We start from the raw sequence: 20,481 nt of genomic DNA, 5'->3' as shown, positions 1-20,481 counted from the left end.
CATTACCTTGTTTGCATAAGACTGAAAAAAAATAGAAATGTGAGTTTACTGAATTTCCTAATGTTTTATACAATGCAGTCAAGTTTTTAAAAAATACACGTTAACACATTAATAATATTACTAATGAACAGTTGCAATGAAATTTCTGGTTCTTTTCTAAGTTTACCTTTCCTAATATCAAGTGGTAGAATGTGCTCTGGTGATTTACATTTTAAATGTGATGTTTCAACTAATGTTGCCAGAAAACAAAATGTCAATGAGGGTGCAAAACTTCTAAAAACAAACGAAACTAGAACTATCAAAGACATAAAAATAGAGTAACCATAGTAATGCTAATTTTAAATGGTCACTGATTAAACATTTTTTTCCTAATCAATGTCAGGCATTTGCTATCTCTTTTTCAGAACTGTTTTTAAGTTATTCATAATTTCATACTTCTAAATTTCTCACACCTTTAACGAAGGAACATAAAAATAATAGTGGTAGCGTAGAAAAGAACTTAGATGCAATGCTCAACAAACCTTACATATGTGTGTGTGTACGCGCACACGCGCACACACACATTCCCACTCCAGATCTAAAATGGCTGAGTTGCAGGATGTTGTTGCTTGGTGACCAAACAGTATCTCCTCAGCCACACAGTAATCTAAACAGTGACAGATATGTCTCCTCAGTTTTAGGCATGGCCAGGACAAATATTAAAGGGCATGTTTATCTTCTCCAATATTCCACATTTTTAAGTCAGTTGTCATTTGCTTGATTTTATCATCAGTTAAATTTAGGCTTCGGGGGGAAAGTATTTGCAAAGCTACATATGTTATTTTGGAAAAACAAGAGGTAGAACCAAGCTTCTTTCAGACTGAAAGATAGTCCTGTTTCAGTTAAGTCTGTGTGGTATGTCTGCTCTCTTCTAGTCCGACCTCCCAGTTGCTATCAGTCTCCCTTGCTTTCATTAAATACAAGGAGTTAATTAGCCCCAGCCTGTCCTCTCCACTTCTCTCGTTCCCTTTTTGCAGTAGTAATGATGTCTAATTACCGGCAACAGTGGGTTAATGCAACACCAGGCGCAAATCTCTCTCAATAACAGCAAAGCCAGCCGTGAACCTTCAAGCCTTGAAAAGCTAGCATGATTCTTAGTCTACTTGAAAATACCATTCAAATACAGTACTTTCTTTCAACCGATATATGCCTTGGAGTGAAAAGAAAAAGATATTCTTTGTCTTTCTGGTGACTGCACTCCTGTTATCATAATGAAAAATCAACATATTTTTAAGGAAGAAATATTTTGAGATGTGGGGAAACACATGATAAAAGGGGATCTTTATTTTTTAACTCATTGAATTGATGATTGGCTGCCTCTCAGAGAAGGAGGAGCCTATAATTCTATGTCAGGAGCAGCATAAAAATTTCATAAACAGCAATAGGAGAGTTCATGAATTAAAAACATCTGCAACATTTCGAAACGGGTCTGAATGAAGATCAGAGCTCTTAAATACTACACGGGAAACCATTATCCAAGAACATCACCTGAAGGATTACATTTTCTCCCCTAACTACATGGAATCCTTACTGAAAAGAGACACACGTGTTACTTTATTATTAACCCTGGAGTTGTTATTCTATATTAGATGTCATAGCAGCAATTCTTTAACAACTCTGTATTAATTTTTCAATGAAAATATGGTATCTGAGCATGTGAATGCTGGTTTGAATTACTGGCATCCATGTTTATCTTAGCGCCTCTACAACCATTACAGAATTTATGTTAGAATTTTGAATTAATGTTTTTAAAAAGCACACCTGTTTATACGTACAGTGGATGTAACCAAATCCATGCAAGTATAAACTCACTGGAGCAATACACAAGTGAAGCTATCTGACACGTAAACAGAGGTGCCTAAGTGTAACATAAAAAGAAAAAGAAAAACAAACTCCCAAGCTAGCAATTTAGAAAGAAAAGACATAGAATCATTAAATAATATTCAGGTTAAGTATATCTTAAATGATTATTTTATTTATCAATTAGCCCCGTATTGCCCAAAGGAAAATATATTCACATTCTGTGAATTCTAATTTACTTTGTCTAACAAGTTATTTTTTAAAATCAGGTTCTTCATGTTACTCCCAATACAAATGAATCAAAGCACTTCATTCTCTGTGACAGACTTCTGGCTCATCCAGATGTAAATAAACCTCAGTTCATCCATGCTCATTACTTAGTAAAGCAATCTCACCATTGTCTTTAGCAATGCCACATGTTAAAAGAGAAGGCTGCATTTATAGATCGACCTTCTAGAGACCTTCCAACAATGGTACATTTTTTTAAAAAACATCAGAACTTTTATGTGTATTTCCAATTCACCTTTATATCCATGTCCCATTTTCCATATAAATTTCAAGAGAAATATACTCCCTTCAAACAACTACCCCTAATTAATCTCAAGAAACCATAAACTGCTTTCCAAACATAAAAGAGTCCTCCAAATAACCCTTTGAAAAACCTTTCATGCACATATTTCCAATTGAATAATACCTCCGTTTGATAGAGAAGAATAGCTTTCAAGGCATCTCGTTTCTAGCATCCTCCAGGAATACTGCACGAGAAACAGTGGCCAGTAAGGAAGGGAGGAAAAGGAGCAAATGCTCAAGAAACCCGAAAGCGAGGCAAAAATGTACAGGATGCCAGATACCCTCCCCCACCCCTACTCCAGACGAGTACCCACCTAGCATGATGAAGAAAGAGGTCTTACGGATCTGATCTGTAATCCTACTTGTAGCCCACAGTTCCCCATCTCCTTAAAAAGGAAATCGACGCTGCCGCCGCTCCCCAACCTCACAGGCTTCTGCCTAGTAGGCTGAGGTATACTGAGCTCTCAATGCCAGCGCCTGGGCTTAGAGCTTTGTGGCCATGAGACTAGAGCCATCCCAGAATAAGGAACAAATACGTACACCACTTGATTGCGCCCAAACCCATCTCGCTTTGTTGTTCATCATGTAGCTGCGGCTTTATTTGCGAAAGGGGGAAGTGAGGAAGGGAATGGGGGGAATAGGAGGAAGAATCTCCAGGACCTTATCTACAATTTAAATAGTCGTGGTAAGATCTCCGGGAGTGATCAAGGCGATCGGACAGCCCGGTGTCTCCCAATAGCGGAGGTCTAACAATAAAACCTGATAGTGTCCGGGGGAAAACCCCACATCCACGACCAGCGCCACGTTTGGGCTTTGTGCCAATAAGGAGACACTGTAGATTATCGATCAGAATCGTCTATTATCAGAGCGTGCGTCTGGGGTTCCAGCGTGGCCTTTATGAGCGGTGGCGAAGGCGGGACACGCGCCAGGCTCCCAGCGAAGGACGTGGGACAATGGCCCAGCCCGAGGACGCGGGACGCCGCCCGACCAGGGGATGGAAGCTCCAGCAGCGGGTCCGAGAGCCCGGAGGCCAGGAGGGCTGCGCGCTCTGAAGGTGCGCTGCCGCTTTAAAATAAAGGACCACAAAGACTCCACGTTGGGGGAAGCGCGCCTGGCTCACGCGACTGGGGACGACTTGGGGAGGGGGCTGAGAAGGGTGGGGGGAAACGAGCAAACGGTGGCTCACGGCTCCCCCTTTCTCGCCCCCCTCCCCCCGCGCCGGGCTGCTCGGGCAGACGAATAACAGAGGAAGGCGAGTCACTCACCGTGGTCTTGACCGGCACGTAGAGCACTTGCTTTGCGCCGCCGCCGCCCCCGCGGACCTCGTCCGGCTGGCCCAGCTGGAAACCCTTCGACTTGACCCAGAATTTAAATTTGGCGTTGTCCGTGGAGCTCGACTCGCAGCCGTTGAGGAGCTGGACGATCCGCTCGTATTTTTTACGGGTCACCGTCTTGGTCTTGCCTGAGTCCCCGTAAGTCCTGAGGCACCAGTCCTGGAACTGGCGGTACATGTCGCGCTCACTCTCCATGTTCCCTGCTCCCGGCCGCCGGCCGGATGCTCCCAGCGCACTTCGCACCTGTTCACCCCGGGCTCATGAAAAATGCAGCTCCCGCCACGATGTAGGGACGCGAGGTCCCGGCCGCCGCCAGATCCTGCCTCGGGTCGGGGTGGGGGGAGGAAAGGGGAGAGGGGAGGAGGGTCGGTTGGGCACCAGCGATCAATGCCCTGTGCTACCAAGTCTCTGGTTCGTTCGTAATTGCGACGGATGTCTTGGACGCTTTTCTCGTCCTCTTAGTGATAGGTCTCTTTAATACCGTAGGAGCAGGACCATCCTAACAGCATCTGGCCCGGAGGAGCTGGGTTTTGAATAATTAAAATCCCATTCCTTGGTTTATTAAAAACCCACTATTGACTTGGGGTGGTCCCTCGACGCCTCGCCCGGGGCTGTGTCCGGGGCAGGCAAGTGGAGCGCAGAGCCGCCTCCCCGCGCGCGCCCCAGCAGCTTCCCCAGCCTCCGGCCCCACGGTCCAAGAGCTAGGGCTGCGCCTCTCTCAAAAGCAGCTGCCCGGCCGAGCGCCTGAGAGCCCGAAGGGCAGCCGGGTCCCCGGGCTCTTCTTCTTCCAGGGTCCTGTTCCGCTTCGGCCTCCCCTGAGTGGGGCGTTCAGGGACTAGAAAGAAAGTTCTTACCTGTCATGTTGTTAAACCTATCAAATCCTGCTACACAGGAAATTTTTAAGGTATTTTTAAAGCTGCATAAAATGTCATTTCTTCAGATGCATTTAGGCTAAATTCCAGTCCCGGAGGTAGGTTCCAGGAGTTAAGTCCCAGAATTAGCAAAGCATTCACGAAGATTTGGCCATAGTTCTATAGGATAGCCTGTGGTACCCCAAACAGATATCCGTTCCAGGGGGATGTGGGTAAACGAAGGCAGGCCGCTGGCGGCGGGTCTCCTGGATAATGATGGGGTCCCCAGACAGGACTCCTCTGGTCTCTGGCGAACAGGGTACAAGGCATAGAAGTAAGTTTATGATGCAGATGCTTAAAACCCTTTGCATGAAATTACAATATAGCGAGGTATCATTTTCCCATTGCTTGGTTACAGTTTGCAGTTCACACGGGAGGTTTCGGATGTCTATTTTCCCCCTGCCACGTCATGGACACCCCCTCCACAGCTCAGAGTAGCCAAATATGAGTTCCTCCGGACGATTTCTCAAGCAAATGAAATCAGCGGTTCCTCCATTCAGGATTTCCATCCGTTTGTTACAGAGCTTGGAATAGGAGAGTTCCCATCCTCCTCGCGCTGCGATTGCGGCCGCTCCTCTTTATTCTACTCTCTGCGGAGGCCCGCGCCCGTCCCGAGAGGCGGCTCTGCCAGCAAGGCGGCCCGACCTGTGCTCAGCGCCGGGTCCGCGTTCTAGCCCACCTTCGCCCCTCGTCGTGGTCTCCAAGACGAAAGCCCCGACTGGGAACGTGGAGTGTTTGTACCCAGTGCGCCGCAGCGGGTCCCGGCACTTGCAAAATGGTCAGTGGCTCCTGCTCGGCCAGGCTTAGTGTGTGCGTGTGTGTGAGCCAAGGAGCGAGGGCGTGCGGTGTGCAGGGGGTGCGCCGTGTGTGAGCGCGTCTCCGGTAAGGTCTCGCGGCGGCTGGAGCCGGGACTGACAGCCCAGGCGGAGCGCGAGCAGCTCCACACACTAAACCTCTCGCCTCTCCCCTCACCCCCACCCCTCCCACTCCCCTCTCCTCCCGCCCCCCCTTCCCCGGCCCCTTCCAAGCTCTCTGATTGGCCAATGGGACAAAAGTTTCTGTGGAGACGGCTGGGCGCTGACGTCACGGACAGAATTGTCCCATTTAGGGATCCCGGGGGCAGTGCGCATGCTGCAGGCTGCAGGTTAGAGTCAGGAGGAGGTAGCAGCGGGCCCAGCGGCAGCCAGGTGGCGGAAAGGAGCACTCAGCATCCAGGTGGGGGGACGACTCCAGCAGGGTTTCCATGGAGATTCCTCTGGGTCTAGCCTAAAAACAGCAGATCAGCTGACACCATTAGCTCAGGACCTAATTACTGCTTATTGGAGCAACAAATGAGGGAGAGGGCCAGCTGCAAAGGAAGAGTTTTTATCCACCCCCCTCCCCATCTCCTCCTCTCTCCCCTCTCTGGGGGGCTCGAGAGTCCCGGGTGAATTCTCATTAACTTGCAAGATTGCTACAACGACAGCTCCTCCTCTAGAGGCTACCTTGACTGCTTTTATTCTTTTTATTCCCTTCTTTTGTATCAAAAAGAAAATGCTAAAATAAATCAGTTGTCCTGAGTCCTTGAATTCTTTTTGCCCAAGAAATATTAAACCGGTAGAGCTCAGAGAATCCACCGGCCAATAGAAGTCACAAGTGGATCACATATAAGGGAAGGATCACTTTCAGTTTATTGAATTGGGTATTTATCTTTAGGCTTTTCACATTAAAAAAAATTTTTTCAATATCTTAAATAAATATTTGGAACAAGCAATTGGACAGAATAGTATTTTCCATCACCCTTCTAAATGTGGTGTACCTCACAGGAAAAACTCTCTTAAAAGAAAGTTTCCCTGGTGATACCAGAGACGGAGGATGATTTCAAGTCAAGAGATCTAGATTTTCTGGTATATTGGTCATAGGTTACCTAGGAGATTCTGGAAGTATAGTTGGTCACAGGGTGGCCATTCATTCAAGATTAAGCTGGTTCTATAGAGTTTACTTTCTCTTATGGTTATAGCTGAATTCGTAATTTTAGAATTCGTTTTGGTAGCTCTTTCATTTGAAAAATCACCCCACCTCCTCTAAGCCTCATTCAAGTAACTTCAGAACCAGAAAGACTTCCTTCCTTGACTTACTCAAGTTAAAGTAATCTGCCTCTCTAAACTCCTCTGGATAGTGTCTTTCAAACATTTTTTTAACCTTGTCTCATAGTAAGACACATATTTTACTTTGGCATAGAGTGCAGACATACATCTGTCCTCCAAAAATTTTATGAAATAAGTATTTTTTTATTACATGCAATACACACTATTTGCCATTTTTCTCCTATTTATTTATTTTATTTGGTAAAGTACTGTCCTAACTCAATAAATTTATTTTATGATCCAGCAAAGGATGACTGGCAACTATAGTTTGGAAAACATGGTTTTAGATCACAAGAACTGCACTGCTCCTCGTACTATATATTTATATTTTCATGTAAGTATGTATTATTATTCAAATAGAATCTTGCTTGGAAGACTCTTGAGAGTTTACATTTTCTTGTTTTCCAAGTAACTCCAGCACAATGAACAATGCACACAGTAAGTACTTAATAAATATATACTGAGTTAGTTAATTACTAAAGGAAGAAAAAACGAGGAAGGGAAGGAAGGAAAAACGAGGAAGGGAAGGAAGGAAGAAGCAGGCAGGCATAATTCTTGGCCATTCCTGTTGCCTTTTGCTGGGTGTTGTTTGGATGAAGTTGGGCCCCACTTAAGGAAATCATAGGGGCTGACCACATACACGTGTTCATTCTATTTATGATTATACTTGACACGCCAGTGTATGGAAATTAGAACCCTTGAGACATAAAGGATTCACAGAATACAAACAAATATGTCATCAACCCCTAGTCATATTAACTAGATTTTGTATATAAGCAAAAAAAAAAAAAAAAAAAACCTACAAAATTGAAAGAGATCATGTAAGACACATTCCTTTTAGAAGGAAGAGGTAAATTTTAACTACAGAAAGAGTTTTCACATTGGACTAAAGGAAAAGAGAGTTCTAGGACTTTGAGAGCCAAGTTTCTCAGAGCCCTGTGGATTCTCTGGTCTCCAGTGTGCTCTGTCCTGTACTTGTACTCATTATTAATTGGTGGGCTGGGTCAACATCTTTTACCATATCTTATCTACATAAAAGCATAAGCACTTGAAATATCTAAAATCTGCTTCAGCAACTCACTCTGGATTCATTTCTCTCCTTTACTTTTAATTTCTCTAGAAGTTCTTCCCAGCTCTACCTAGAGGGTCATACTGAGCCTTTCCTTCAGCTAAATTATTCATTGAACAGGCTGTCTGGAATTGAATTGGCATTTCCCCCAAGACACTTTATTCAGAATTGATTCTCTACAGAGCATCTCTCTCCAAAAAAGTGACTCTTCACCCCTATATCTGAACACCAATCACTAAGCCCTGGCCCAGGGTTCTGCATGCCATTTATAGGGAGAGGAAGTCAGAAATTATTATATCAAATTGTAATATATATTAAAATATATATTATTTTTTAATGAAGGATAATCCAAATTTTGAAACACAATCAACATGATTTTATTATGGAAGTAAAATTTCTTCCAACCTCATGGTCAGTTTGCATATGACATTTAAAAAATCTGGAAAATCTTGCATTTTAATATCCATCACAAATAGTCATGCAACACTACATATTCATCAGCAAAATGTTACAGTGCAAACAACATATAATCCGTAATCATAAAATAAAGATTCAAAGAATAAACAAGCCTTCATTCATCCATCCATATAATTATACTTTCATTCAACAAGTATTTACAGAGCACCAATTTCTCTGATAGGCCCTAGAGTTAAAGTAGTCAACAAGACTGATGTATATATATGGCCATCATCTAATGGAACTTAAATTATTTAAGGAAAACATAACAAGCAAAGAAATGAATAATTAGCCCTTGGGGTAAGTGCCAGGAGGGAAAAAAATTGTGCTATAATAGAAAACAGTGGCAGAGTTAGAGGGACTTGGTGACTCAGGGAAGATATATCTGGGTAGGTAACACTTATCGTGAGACCTGATGGATGCAAAGAAGTCAACCAGTCAAAAAGCCAAGGAGGGGAACTACAGGCACAGCACAAAGGCAAGACTTCTTGGCATGTTTGAGGACTAGAAAGAAGACCAGTGTAACTGGAGCTTATTGAGCTTCAGAGGGAGAGGTAGGCTATGAGGTCTGAGTTGTCTTTTGCTGCCATATCCTATAGGGCACTGGTCACCATGATAAGGAATTTGCATTGTATTATTGGTCCAGTGGAAAATCAATCAAGTATTTAAAGCAGGAGAAGTATGTGACATGAGATGCATTTTTAGAAGTTTCACTGGCCACTTTGAAAAGAAAGGATTAGGAGGAGGAAAGCATGGCCAATTAGGAAACTTGCTGTAGTTGTAGTAGTTTAGGTGAAATATTATACTAATGGATTAAAAAGGTGATGGTCGAGGTACAGGGAGAGAAGTGAAGGATTGAATATATGTTTTAAAGATAGCAGAAGGCTTGCTGATGGATTGCATGTGGCAGGTGAGAGAAAAGAATGAGTCAAGGATGACCAGATGGCTTCTGGCTTTAGTAGTATGGCTAGTGAGGACACTGACTTAGAGAGGGGGGTTTGAGAGAGGAACAGATTGGGAGTTGGAGGCTGAGGTAGAAGCAGAAGTAGGTTGGGGTGGAGAGGCAGGAAGAAAAATTTAATTTCAGAAAAGTTAAATTTGAAATATGGAAAGAGTTGTTCATGTAGGAATTTGAATATAGAAGCTTGAACGACAGAGAAAAGTCTGGGCTGGAGATATAAATACAGGAAATTTAAAGCCATGGGAATGAAAGACATCACCTCTATTCACATTCCTCCATCCCCCTAAAGGGAAAGACTATCTTTTGATACTGATTTTGTATAAACTGATACCCTAGGGCTAAAATGGAATGTCATGTACTGACTGAACAGCAAAAGTTAGCTTCCCATTGGTGTGACTCTGATGATGGGAAAGCCTGAGAAAAATAGCAAAGCAATTTGAATCAATCCTTGGCTGGACCTAAACTGTTAGTGAGTTCCAAAATTTACATGGCCCTAAAATCATCTAAATTTTTTTTTTTTTAGTTTAGTTTTTTGCCTCACTGTATGGCTTGCAGGATCTTAGTTCCCAACCAGGGATCAAACCCAGGCCTCCTGCAGTGGAAGTGCAGAGTCCTAACCATTGGACTGCCAGGGGATTCCCAATCATTTAAATTTTAAAAAGGAAAGACAAATACTGTATGATATCACTTATATGTGAAATCTAAAAAATATAACAAACTAATGAATAAAACAAAAATGAAGCAGATTCACACATATAGAGAACAAACTGGTGGGCACCAGTGGGGAGACAGAATGGGGAGAGGCAATATTGGGCGGGAAGGGTTATTATAGGATTATATGAAATCATGTATGTGAAACTTTTGAAAATTGTAAAGCACTATAGAATTTAAAGTATCTTTCATTAAATAAAAATTAAATTAAAAAAATAAAGTCAAAAAATAAAAATAAATAAAATTTGACTTCAAAATAAACAAAGAAAGAAAATTTTTAAAGATTGAAAACTTTGGTTAGACCTGTTCTACATTAGATCAGGACACAGAGGCATGCTAAAATAGGAATCTACACTTTGAAGATGGCCTATGAGCAAATCTGTCATTGAAGGGATCAAATAAAGCTTTTTTGTCTACAGAGTAAAGTCAGTAAGAGAATTCGAGCCCTTTAGCCAGACCAGAGAGTGTGATAGATGGTCCTTGCTACTTTGAAACCTGGAAGTTCTAAACATCATTATGCATCCAGATGTTTAACCATCTATAAATAACTCCTCCATGGAAAAGGAATCTGTAAAGGAAGCAAATGGCGAACTCAGTCAGCAACTTGATTACCGTACAGCATGGCAACTTTTCAAAATGAAACAATAAACAAAGTTAAAGCAGAAAGGTACATATTGTGCCAATAGGGAAATTTGAGACTACATAAAAAGTGTCACAAGTCTGATTTTATTAGTTGACTTCCATTCTGATGACTCCTCTTCCAAATAATTTTGAAAAGAGCTATCTTTAGTATGCTATAGCTATCTTTTGGTTCAGAAAAAAAAATGATTTTTAGAAAGTTTAAATATTGCTCTGATCTTTAGGGCTGTCATTACTAAGACACACCAAAACACTGTTGTTTTATTTTTTAATTCATAAGCTATAGTATCAGTATCTTTATTCCATTTTCTAACCGAAAGAAAAAAGATTAGAAATTTAATGTTTTTTGCTTGGCCCCAAGTTGATTGACATTTATGTTTGTTTGGTGTGATCACCATTAAATTTGATACATTGGTCAGCAGTTAATTTCCATATATACTTGTGTGCAAACTAAGAACAAACTAGATTTGACAAGTCTAGTGGATTTGCTGAATTTCTCTTCAGTTCCTACCTTTAACATCTCTGTATAAACAAGTCCATGGCACAGCCAATCCCTGCATTTTAACAGCCACATATGGATTCATTCAACATTTATCCACCTGACATTTTCATCTAGCTGTCAGAACTATGATGAAGTCCAACACTAAGTCTGGTGTTCATGTCCCTTGTAACAGAGAAGAAAATACATTTTTTTCTGGCCCCAAATATTGCTTTATTTCCAGTAGCCATATGGCTTATCTTTTCTTCCAAAATATATGGCTTAAAACAGTAATCTGCATATCATCTTAAACTCAGTGGACAGCACGATTATAGAATTTCTGCATTATTTTTAGAACAGTTATTTTGTCATGGAAAGTAACAACTCTTCAGGGAAGAGGCAACAACACACCGCTGCCCAACTCCCATATTATACTTTTCCGCGTTTCCAGTTTTCACTCCTATTTCTATTGAATGAACCAATTAATATCTTACCACCATCACCTAACCCTCATATCTTATTTACAGTATATTATTAATAATTGTAGGACATTTGTTTAACTTGCAGGCTAAAAGTGACAAGAACGGACACGGATATTTCTTGGCTAAAACCACAGACTCTAGAAATAATTTTCACATGGAAGACATCTGAGTTCTAATATCAGAATCTGCAAAATAGCTGTAACAATGCAAAAATACTGTCCTTTGGGGGGGAAAAAAAGAAGTTGAAGGGAAAACTACCCCTTGTTTTCCTGGGACTATTCCAACAGGCATTGAAAAGCAAGGCAGAAAATAAGTTTTAGATTTCTCTTGTCTCTTTTCTTCTAAAATGAACATCTCCCAAGTCTTTAGAAAACTCTTTAATTAAAATTCTTGATCAAAAAGCAGAGTAACCATTTAGAAGCTCCAAAAATTTAAGTTCTTCTTCTAGTTTGTATTGAGTTTTGAAAATGAGAGTTAACTTTTAAAACATGAAGTGTTCATTTATATGCAAAAATACTTCTTAGGCAATTCAATTTTGAACTGTCTGCTTTGGTCATCTTGATAGCTTGGAAAAGCAGAACACCACTATGGGGGTGAGACACTTCCATTTATCTTAATGAATTGTAAATTTTAGATTGAACTAATCTTCAAGGCAGAGTTTTACACATGTGTGCATGAGATACAAGTTGCTTAACATATCATAAAACATAATTTATCAAGAACAACCTCACTAGGTACAATGAAGTGTGAGCCAATCAAACCTTTAAGAGTCATTTTAGCCATTAATTTGTAATTGGGTGTGATGATTGAAATAAGCCCCAACATACAAGGGGAAGATGAAACAGCTTCTTGAGGGTCAGTGGTAGAGAATGGTTTACAAAGACAGCTATGTTTCTAAGCATATTTATGCATACATGTCTTCTTGTAGAAAAACAATTATACCTGAATTTTGAAACAGCAATACTCCTGAAATCTCAAGATCTCTTTGACTCAAATAAAATCATCTGAGCATATCATTTTGTTGGAGTATTAAATTTACTAATCCCAAGTAATATGATTTCATGCCTTACACATTTTTTAACTGTTTCCAAATATTTATATGACCAGTACTTTCTAAAATAGCAAAAAACTGTAACTTTAAAGTATCAATCAGTTAATTAAGAAACATACAGTGATAATGTTGGCTCACTTTTTACTAATACCCATTAAGGTAAAGGCATAGTATTGATTTATACATTTTATGAATGAAATTAATGTGTATTTCTGATTCCAGTGCTGTGGCTGACTAGAGACACTAAGAGCCCTTTTTCAAGAAAACAACTCAAGGATGCAAAATAAGTAGTTTTGATTGCATGACTGGGCTCACAGGATGTGAGGAAAGTATCTCGCTCTCCCCTCCCACAAAAATGTCCATTGAAAACTGATCAGTGAGCAGTCAACACACCCAAGAGGCTAGATGATCTTATGAGCAACGTTAATATCAACATTATGATAAAAAGACTGAACATTAGATCAGCAGCATAGTGCTGGAGCTGTTCCTGAAAATCCTATATAAAGCCAGAGACACTCGAAGGATAGTACAATAGTTATGAAGTTGGCCTTGTCACCTGGCTCAGAGTAAAAGTAAATACAAATTCTCTGTAGAGGAAAACATCCACAATTTGAGTAATCAGGTTTGTCTAAGATTAAGAACAACCAAATACGAGCATACAACTTGAAATGTCCAAAAATAAGAAAACCAACCATCATCTATAAAAGCCAGCATAAGCAACAAGAACAAAAAATAAATTCCCAAAGATTTTATTCAAAAACAGACAAACTGTTTACTTTGATTGTAGTAACTGGTGGGGGACACTAAGAGGGTTTTTAAAATGGTAGTAACATACTGTTTCCTGAACTATGTGCTAATTATACTGGTGGTTCACTTTGAGAAAATACATTGCGTTATATACTTGTTATTAGTACACTTTTCCCCATGTATGTTAATCTTTAATTAAGAAGTTTACTTTTAAAAAGCAATAAACATGCAAACTCTGTAGGCCAATCACTAACAATATTTTTTAACATCTTTATTAGAGTATAATTGCTTTATAATGGTGTGTCAGTTTCTGATTTATAACAAAGTGAATCAGTTATACATATACATATGTCCCCATATCTCTTCCCTCTTGCATCTCCCTCCCTCCCACCCTCTAGGTGGTCACAAAGCACGGAGCTTATCTCCCTGTGCTATGCAGCTGCTTCCGACTAGCTATCTATTTTATGTTTGGTAGTTTATATATGTACATGCCACTCTCTCACTTTGTCCCAGCTTACCCTTCCCCCTACCCGTATCTTCAAGTCCATTATCTAGTAGGACTGCATCTTTATTCCTGTCTTGCCTCTAGGTTCTTCTGACCATTTTCTTTTTTTAGATTCCATATATGTGTTAGTGTATGGTATTGTTTTTCTCTTTCTGACTTACTTCACTCTGTACGACAGTCTCTAGGTCCATCCACCTCACTAAAAATAACTCAGTTTGTTCCTTTTTATGGCTGAGTAATATTCCATTGTATATATGTGCCACATCTTCTTTATCCATTCATCTGTTGATGGACACTTCGGTTGTTTCAAAGTCCTGGCTATTGTAAATAGAGCTGCAATGAACATTTTGGTACATGACTCTTTTTGAATTATGGTTTTCTCAGGGTATATGCCCAGTAGTGGGATTGTTGGGTCATATGGTAGCTCTGTTTTTAGTTTTATAAGGAACCTCCATACTGTTCTCCATAGTGGCTGTATCCATTTACATTCCCACCAACAGTGCAAGAGGGTTCCCTTTTCTCCACACCCTCTCCAGCATTTGTTGTTTGTAGATTTTCTGATGATGCCCATTCTGACTGGTGTGAAGTGATACCTCATTGTAGTTTTGATTTGCATTTCTCTAATAATTAGTGATGTTGAGCAGCTTTTCATGTGCTTCTTGGCCATCTGTATGTCTTCTTTGGAGAAATGTCCTATTTAGGTCTTCTGCCCATTTTTGGATTGGGTTGTTTGTTTCTTTAATATTGAGCTGTTTATATATTTTGGAGATTAATCCTTTGTCCATTGATTTGTTTGCAAATATTTTCTCCAGTTCTGAGGGTAGACTTTTTGTCCTGTTTATGGTTTGCTTTGCTGTGCAAAAGCTTTGAACTTTCATTAGGTTCCATTTGTTTATTTTTTGTTTTATTTCCATTACTCTAGGAGGTGGATCAAAAAAAGATCTTGCTGTGATTTATGTCAAAGAGTGTTCTTCCTATGTTTTCCTATAAGAGTTTTATAGTGTCCTGTCTTACATTTAGGTCTTGAATCCATTTTGAGTTTATTTTTGTGCATGGTGTTAGGGAATGTTCTAATTTCATTCTTTTACATGTAGCTGTCCAGTTTACCCAGCACCATTTATTGAAGAGACTGTCTTCTCCATTGTATATCCTTGCCTCCTTTGTCATAGATTAGTTGACCATAGGTGCATGGGTTTATCTCTGGGCTTTCTATCTTGTTCCATTGATCTATGTTTCTGTTTTTGTGCCAGTACCATATTGTCTTCATCACTATAGCTTTGTAGTATAGTCTGAAGTCAGGGTGTCTGATTTCTCCAGCTCCATTTTTTCCCCTCAAGACCACATTGGCTATTCAGGGTCTTTTGTGTCTCCATACAAATTTTAAGATTTTTTGTTCTAGTTCCCTAAAAAATGTTATTGGTAATTTGATAGTGATTGCATTGAATCAGTAGATTGCTTTGGGTAGTATAGTCATTTTCACAATATTGATTCTCCCAATCCAAGAACATGGTATATCTCTCCATCTGTTGATATCATCTTTAATTTCTTTCATCAGTGTCTTATGCTTTTCTGCATATAGGTCTTTTGTCTCCCTAGGTAGGTTTATTCCTAGGTATTTTATTCTTCTTGTTGCAATGGTAAAAGGGAGTGTTTCCTTAATTTCTCTTTCAGATTTTTCATCATTAGTGTATAGGAATGCAAGAGATTTCTGTGCATTACTTTTGTATCCTGCAACTTTACCAATTTCATTGATTGGCTCTAGTAGTTTTCTGGTGGCATTTTTAGGATTCTCTATGTATAGTATCATGTCAAGTACAAACAGTGACAGTTTTACTTCTTCTTTTCCAATTTGGATTCCTTTTATTTCTTTTTCTTCTCTGATTGCCATGGCTGGGACTTCCAAAACTATGTTGAATAATAGTGGTGACAGTGGACAAGCTTGTCTTGTTCCTGATCTTAGTGGAAATGGTTTCAGTTTTTCACCATTGAGAATGATGCTGCCTGTGGGTTTGTCATATATGGCCTTTGTTATGTTGAGGAAAGTTCCCTCTACGCCTACTTTCTGGAGGGTTTTTATCATATATGGCTGTTGAATTTTGTCAAAAGCTTTCTCTGCATCTATTGAGATGATCATACAGTTTTTCTCCTTCAGTTTGTTAATATGGTGTATCACATTGATTGATTTGAGTATACTGAAGAATCCTTGCATTCCTGGGATAAACCCCACTTGATCGTAATGTATGATCATTTTAATGTGCTGTTGAATTCTGTTTGCTAGTATTTTGTTGAGGATTTTTGCATCTATGTTGATCAGTGATATTGGCCTGTAGTTTTCTTTCTTTGTGACATCTTTGTCTGGTTTTGGTATCAGAGTTATGGTGGCCTCGTAAAGTGAGTTTGGGAGTGTTTCTCCCTCTGCTATATTTTGGAAGAGTTTGAGAAGGATAGGTTTTAGCTCTTCTCTAAATGTTTGATAGAATTTGCCTGTGAAGCCCTCTGGTCCTGGGCTTTTGTTTGTTGGAAGATTTTTAATCACAGTTTCAGTTTCAGTGCTTGTGATTTGTCTCTTCATATTTTCTATTTCTTCCTGGTTCAGTCTTGGAAGGTTGTGCATTTCTAAGAATTTGTCCATTTCTTCCACATTGTCCATTTTATTGGCATAGAGTTGCTTGTATTAATCTCTCACGATGCTTTGTATTTCTGCAGTGTCAGTTGTTACTTCTCCTTTTTCATTTCTAATTCTATTGATTTGAGTCTTCTTCCGTTTTTTTCTTGACAGGTCTGGCTAATGGTTTATCAATTTTGTTTATCTTCTCAAAGAACCAGCTTTTAGTTTTATTTATCTTTGCTATCGTTTCCTTCATTTCATTTTCATTTATTTCTGATCTGATCTTTATGATTGCTTTCCTTCTGCTAATTTTGGGTTTTTTTGTTTGTTTGTTTTTCTTTCTCTAATTGCTTTAGGTGTAAGGTTAGGTTGTTTATTTGAGATGTTTCTTGTTTCTTAAGGTAGGCTTGTATAGCTATAAACTTCCCTCTTAGAACTGTTTTTGCTGCATCCCATAGGTTTTTGGTCATTGTGGTTTGATTGTCATTTGTTTCTAGGTAGTATTTTTTGATTTCCTCTTTGATTTCTTCAGTGATCTCTTGATTATTAAGTAGTGTGCTGTTTAGCCTCCATGTGTTTGTATTTCTTACAGATTTTTTCCTGTAATTGATACCTAGTCTCATAGCATTGTGTTGGAAAAGATACTTGATATGATTTCACTTTTCTTAAATTTATCAAGGCTTGATTTGTGACCCAAGATATGATCTATCCTGGAGAATGTTCCATGAGCACTTGAGAAGAATGTGTATTCTGTTGTTTTTGGATGGAATGTCCTATAACTATCAATTAAGTCCATCTTGTTTAATGTATCATTTAAAGCTTGTGTTTCCTTACTTACGTTCATTTTGGATGATCTGTCCATTGGTGAAAGTGGGGTGTTAAAGTCCCCTACTATGAATGTGTTACTGTTGATTTCCCCTTTTATGGCTGTTAGTATTTGCCTTATGTATTGAGATGCTCTTATGTTGGGTACATAAATATTTACAACTGTTATGTCTTCTTCTTGGATTCATCTCTTTCTTGATCATTAGGTAGTGTCCTTCTTTGTCTCTTGTAACAGTCTTTGTTTTAAGGTCTATTTTGTCTGATATGAGAATTGCTACTCCCAACTTTCTTTTGATTTCCATTTTCATGGAATATCTTTTTCCATCCCCTCACTTTCAGTCTGTATATATCCCTAGGTCTGAAGTGTGCCTCTTGTAGACAGCATATATACGGTCTTGTTTTTGTATCCATTCAGCCAGTCTATGTCTTTTGGTTGGAGCACTTAATCCATTTACATTTAAGGTAGTTATCGATATGTAGGTTTCTATTACCATTTTCTTAATTGTTTTGGATTTGTTATTGTAGGTCTTTTCCTTCTCTTGTGTTTCCTGCCTAGAGACATTCCTTTAGCATTTGTTGTAAACCTTGTTTGGTGGTGCTGAATTCTCTTAGCTTTTGTTTGTCTGTAAAGCTTTTAATTTCTTCACCAAATCCGAATGAGATCCTTGCTGGTTAGAGTAATCTTGGTTGTAGGTTTTTTTCCTTCATCACTTTAAATATGTCCTGCCACTCCCTTCTGGCTTGCAGAGTTTCTGCTGAAAGTTCAGCTGTTAACCTTTTGGGGGTTCCCTTATGTGTTACTTGTTGTTTTTCCCTTGATGCTTTTAATATTTGTTCTTTGTATTTAATTTTTGATAGTTTGATTCATATGTGTCTTGGTGTGTTTCTCCTTGGATTTATCCTGTATGGGACTCTCTGTGCTTCCTGGACTTGATTAACTATTTCCTTTCCCATATTAGGGAAGTTTTCAACTATAGTCTCTTCCAATATTTTCTCAGTCCCTTTCTTTTTCTCTTCTTCTTCTGGGACCTCTGTAATTTGAATGTTGATGTTTTGAATGTTGTCCCAGAGGTCTCTGAGACTGTCCTCAATTCTTTTCATTCTTTTTTCTTTATTCTGCTCTGCAGTAGTTATTTCCACTATTTTATCTTCTAGGTCACTTATCTATTCTTCTGCCTCAGTTATTCTGCTCTTGATTCCTTCTAGAGAATTTTTATTTCATTTTTTGTGTTGTTCGTCTCTGTTTGTTTACTCTTTTTTTCTTCTAGGTCCTTTTTAAATGTTTCTTGTATTTTCTCCATTCTATTTCCAAGATTTTGGATTATCTTTACTATCATTATTCTGAATTCTTTTTCAGGTAGACTGCCTATTTCCTCTTCCTTTGTTAGGTCTGGTGGCTTTTTGCCTTGCTACTTCATCTGCTGTGTGTTTCTCTCTCTTCTCATTTTGCTTAACTTACTGTGTTTGGGGTTTCCTTTTCATAGGTTGCAGGTTTGTATTTTCCATTGTTTTTGGTGTCTGTCCCCAGTGGCTAAGGTTGGTTCAGTGGGTTGTAGGCTTCCTGGTGGAGGGGACTAGTGCCTGTGTTCTTGTGGATGAGGCTGGATCTTGTCTTTCTGGTGGGCAGGTCCACGTCTGGTGGTATGTTTTGGGGTGTCTATGGCCTTTTTATGATTTTAGGCAGCCTCTGTGCTAATGGATGGGGTTGTGTTCCTGTCTTGCTAGTTGTTTGGCATAGTTTGTTGTGCACTGTAGCTTGCTGGTCGTTGAGTGGAGCTGGGTCTTGGCGTTGACATGGAGATCTCTGGGGGATTTTTGCCATTTGATATTATGTGGAGCTGGGAGCTCTCTTGTGGACCAGTGTCCTGAACTTGGCTCTCCCACCTCAGTGGTACAGCCGTGATGCCCGGCTGGGGCACCAAGAGCCTGTCCTCCACACGGCTCAGAATAAAAGGGAGAAAAAAAGAAAGAAAGAAGGAGATAAAATAAAATAAAATAAAATAATGTTATTAGAACAAAAAATAAAAAATACTTATTAAGAAAAAAAATTTTAAGTAAAAAAAAAAAAAAGACAGATAGAACCCTAGGACAAATAGTAAAAGCAAAGCTATACAGACAAAATCACACAAAGAAGCATACAAATACACACTCACAAAAAGAGAAAAAGGAAAAATATATATATATATATATATATCATTGATCCCAAAGTCCACCTCCTCAATTTGGGATGTTTCGTTGTCTATTCAGGTATTCCACAGATGCAGGGTACATCAAGTTGACTGTGTAGATTTAATCCGCTGCTCCTGAGGCTGCTGGGAGAAATTTTCCTTTCTCTTTGTTCGCACAGCTCCCTGGATTCAGCTTCGGATTTGGACCTGCCTCTGCGTTTAGGTGTCTTGAGAGCATCTGCTCTTCGCTCAGACAGGACGGGCTTAAAGGAGCAGCTGATTCGGGGGCTCTGGCTCATTCAGGACGCAGGAGCAAGGGGTACCGGTGCAGGGCGAGCCTGTGGCGGCAGAGGCCAGCATGACGTTGCACCAGCCTGAGGCATGCCATGCGTTCTCCCCGGGAAGTTGTCCCTGGATCCCGGGACCCTGGCAGTGGTAGGCTGCACAGGCTCCTGGGAGGGGAGGTGTGGATAGTGACCTGTGACTGCACACAGGCTTCTTGGTGGCTGCAGCAGCAGCCTTAGTGTCCCATGCCTGTGTCTGGGGTCCGAGCTGATAGCTGCAGCTTGCACCTGTCTCTGGAGCTCCTTTAAGTGGTGCTCTTAATACCCTCTCCTCGAGCACAAGGAAACAAAGAGGAAAGAAAAAGTCTCTTGTCTCTCAGCAGCTCCAGACTTTTTCCCGGACTCCCTCCCAGCTAGCCATGGTGCACTAATCCCTTCAGGCTATGTTCATGCCATCAACCCCAGTCCTCCCCCTGGGATCCGACCTCCTCCGAAGCCCAAGCCTCAGCTCCCAGCCCCCGTCCATCCTGCCGGTGAGCAGACAAGCCTCTCGGGCTGGTGAGTGTTGGTCGGCACTGGTCCTCTGTGTGGAAATCTCTCCGCTTTGCCCTCTGCACCCTGTTACTGCGCTCTCCTCTGTGGCTCCGAAGCTTCCCACCTCTGCCACCCGCAGTCTCCGTCTGCAAAGGGACTTCTAGTATGTGGAAACCTTTCCTC

The 20,481-nt window shown here is 40.3% G+C and overlaps 1 protein-coding gene across 11 annotated transcripts in view; it reads right to left on the bottom strand.

Annotated features, from left to right (window-relative positions):
• Positions 1–5,639, bottom strand: part of NOL4 (nucleolar protein 4) — a 398,638-nt gene extending 392,999 nt beyond the window's left edge. For 3 of the 11 annotated variants that reach the window (XM_067015512.1, XM_067015506.1, XM_059041361.2), the window contains exon 1: positions 3,675–5,612. In XM_067015512.1, coding sequence (XP_066871613.1) covers positions 3,675–3,938 — 264 coding nt within the window. In that variant the 5' untranslated portion in view covers positions 3,939–5,612. Of the gene's footprint in view, positions 1–2,533; positions 2,646–2,723; positions 3,653–3,674 lie in introns of those variants that run through there. The other 8 variants (XM_067015511.1, XM_067015510.1, XM_059041362.2 and 5 more) reach the window with 7 other exon arrangements.
• Between the last annotated feature and the right edge of the window lie 14,842 nt (positions 5,640–20,481).

The sequence above is a fragment of the Kogia breviceps genome, chromosome 15, assembly GCF_026419965.1.
Source record: "Kogia breviceps isolate mKogBre1 chromosome 15, mKogBre1 haplotype 1, whole genome shotgun sequence".
Taxonomy (NCBI): domain Eukaryota; kingdom Metazoa; phylum Chordata; class Mammalia; order Artiodactyla; family Physeteridae; genus Kogia; species Kogia breviceps.
Note: the sequence above shows the minus strand (reverse complement) of the source record. Positions and strands in the feature narration are given on the sequence as shown.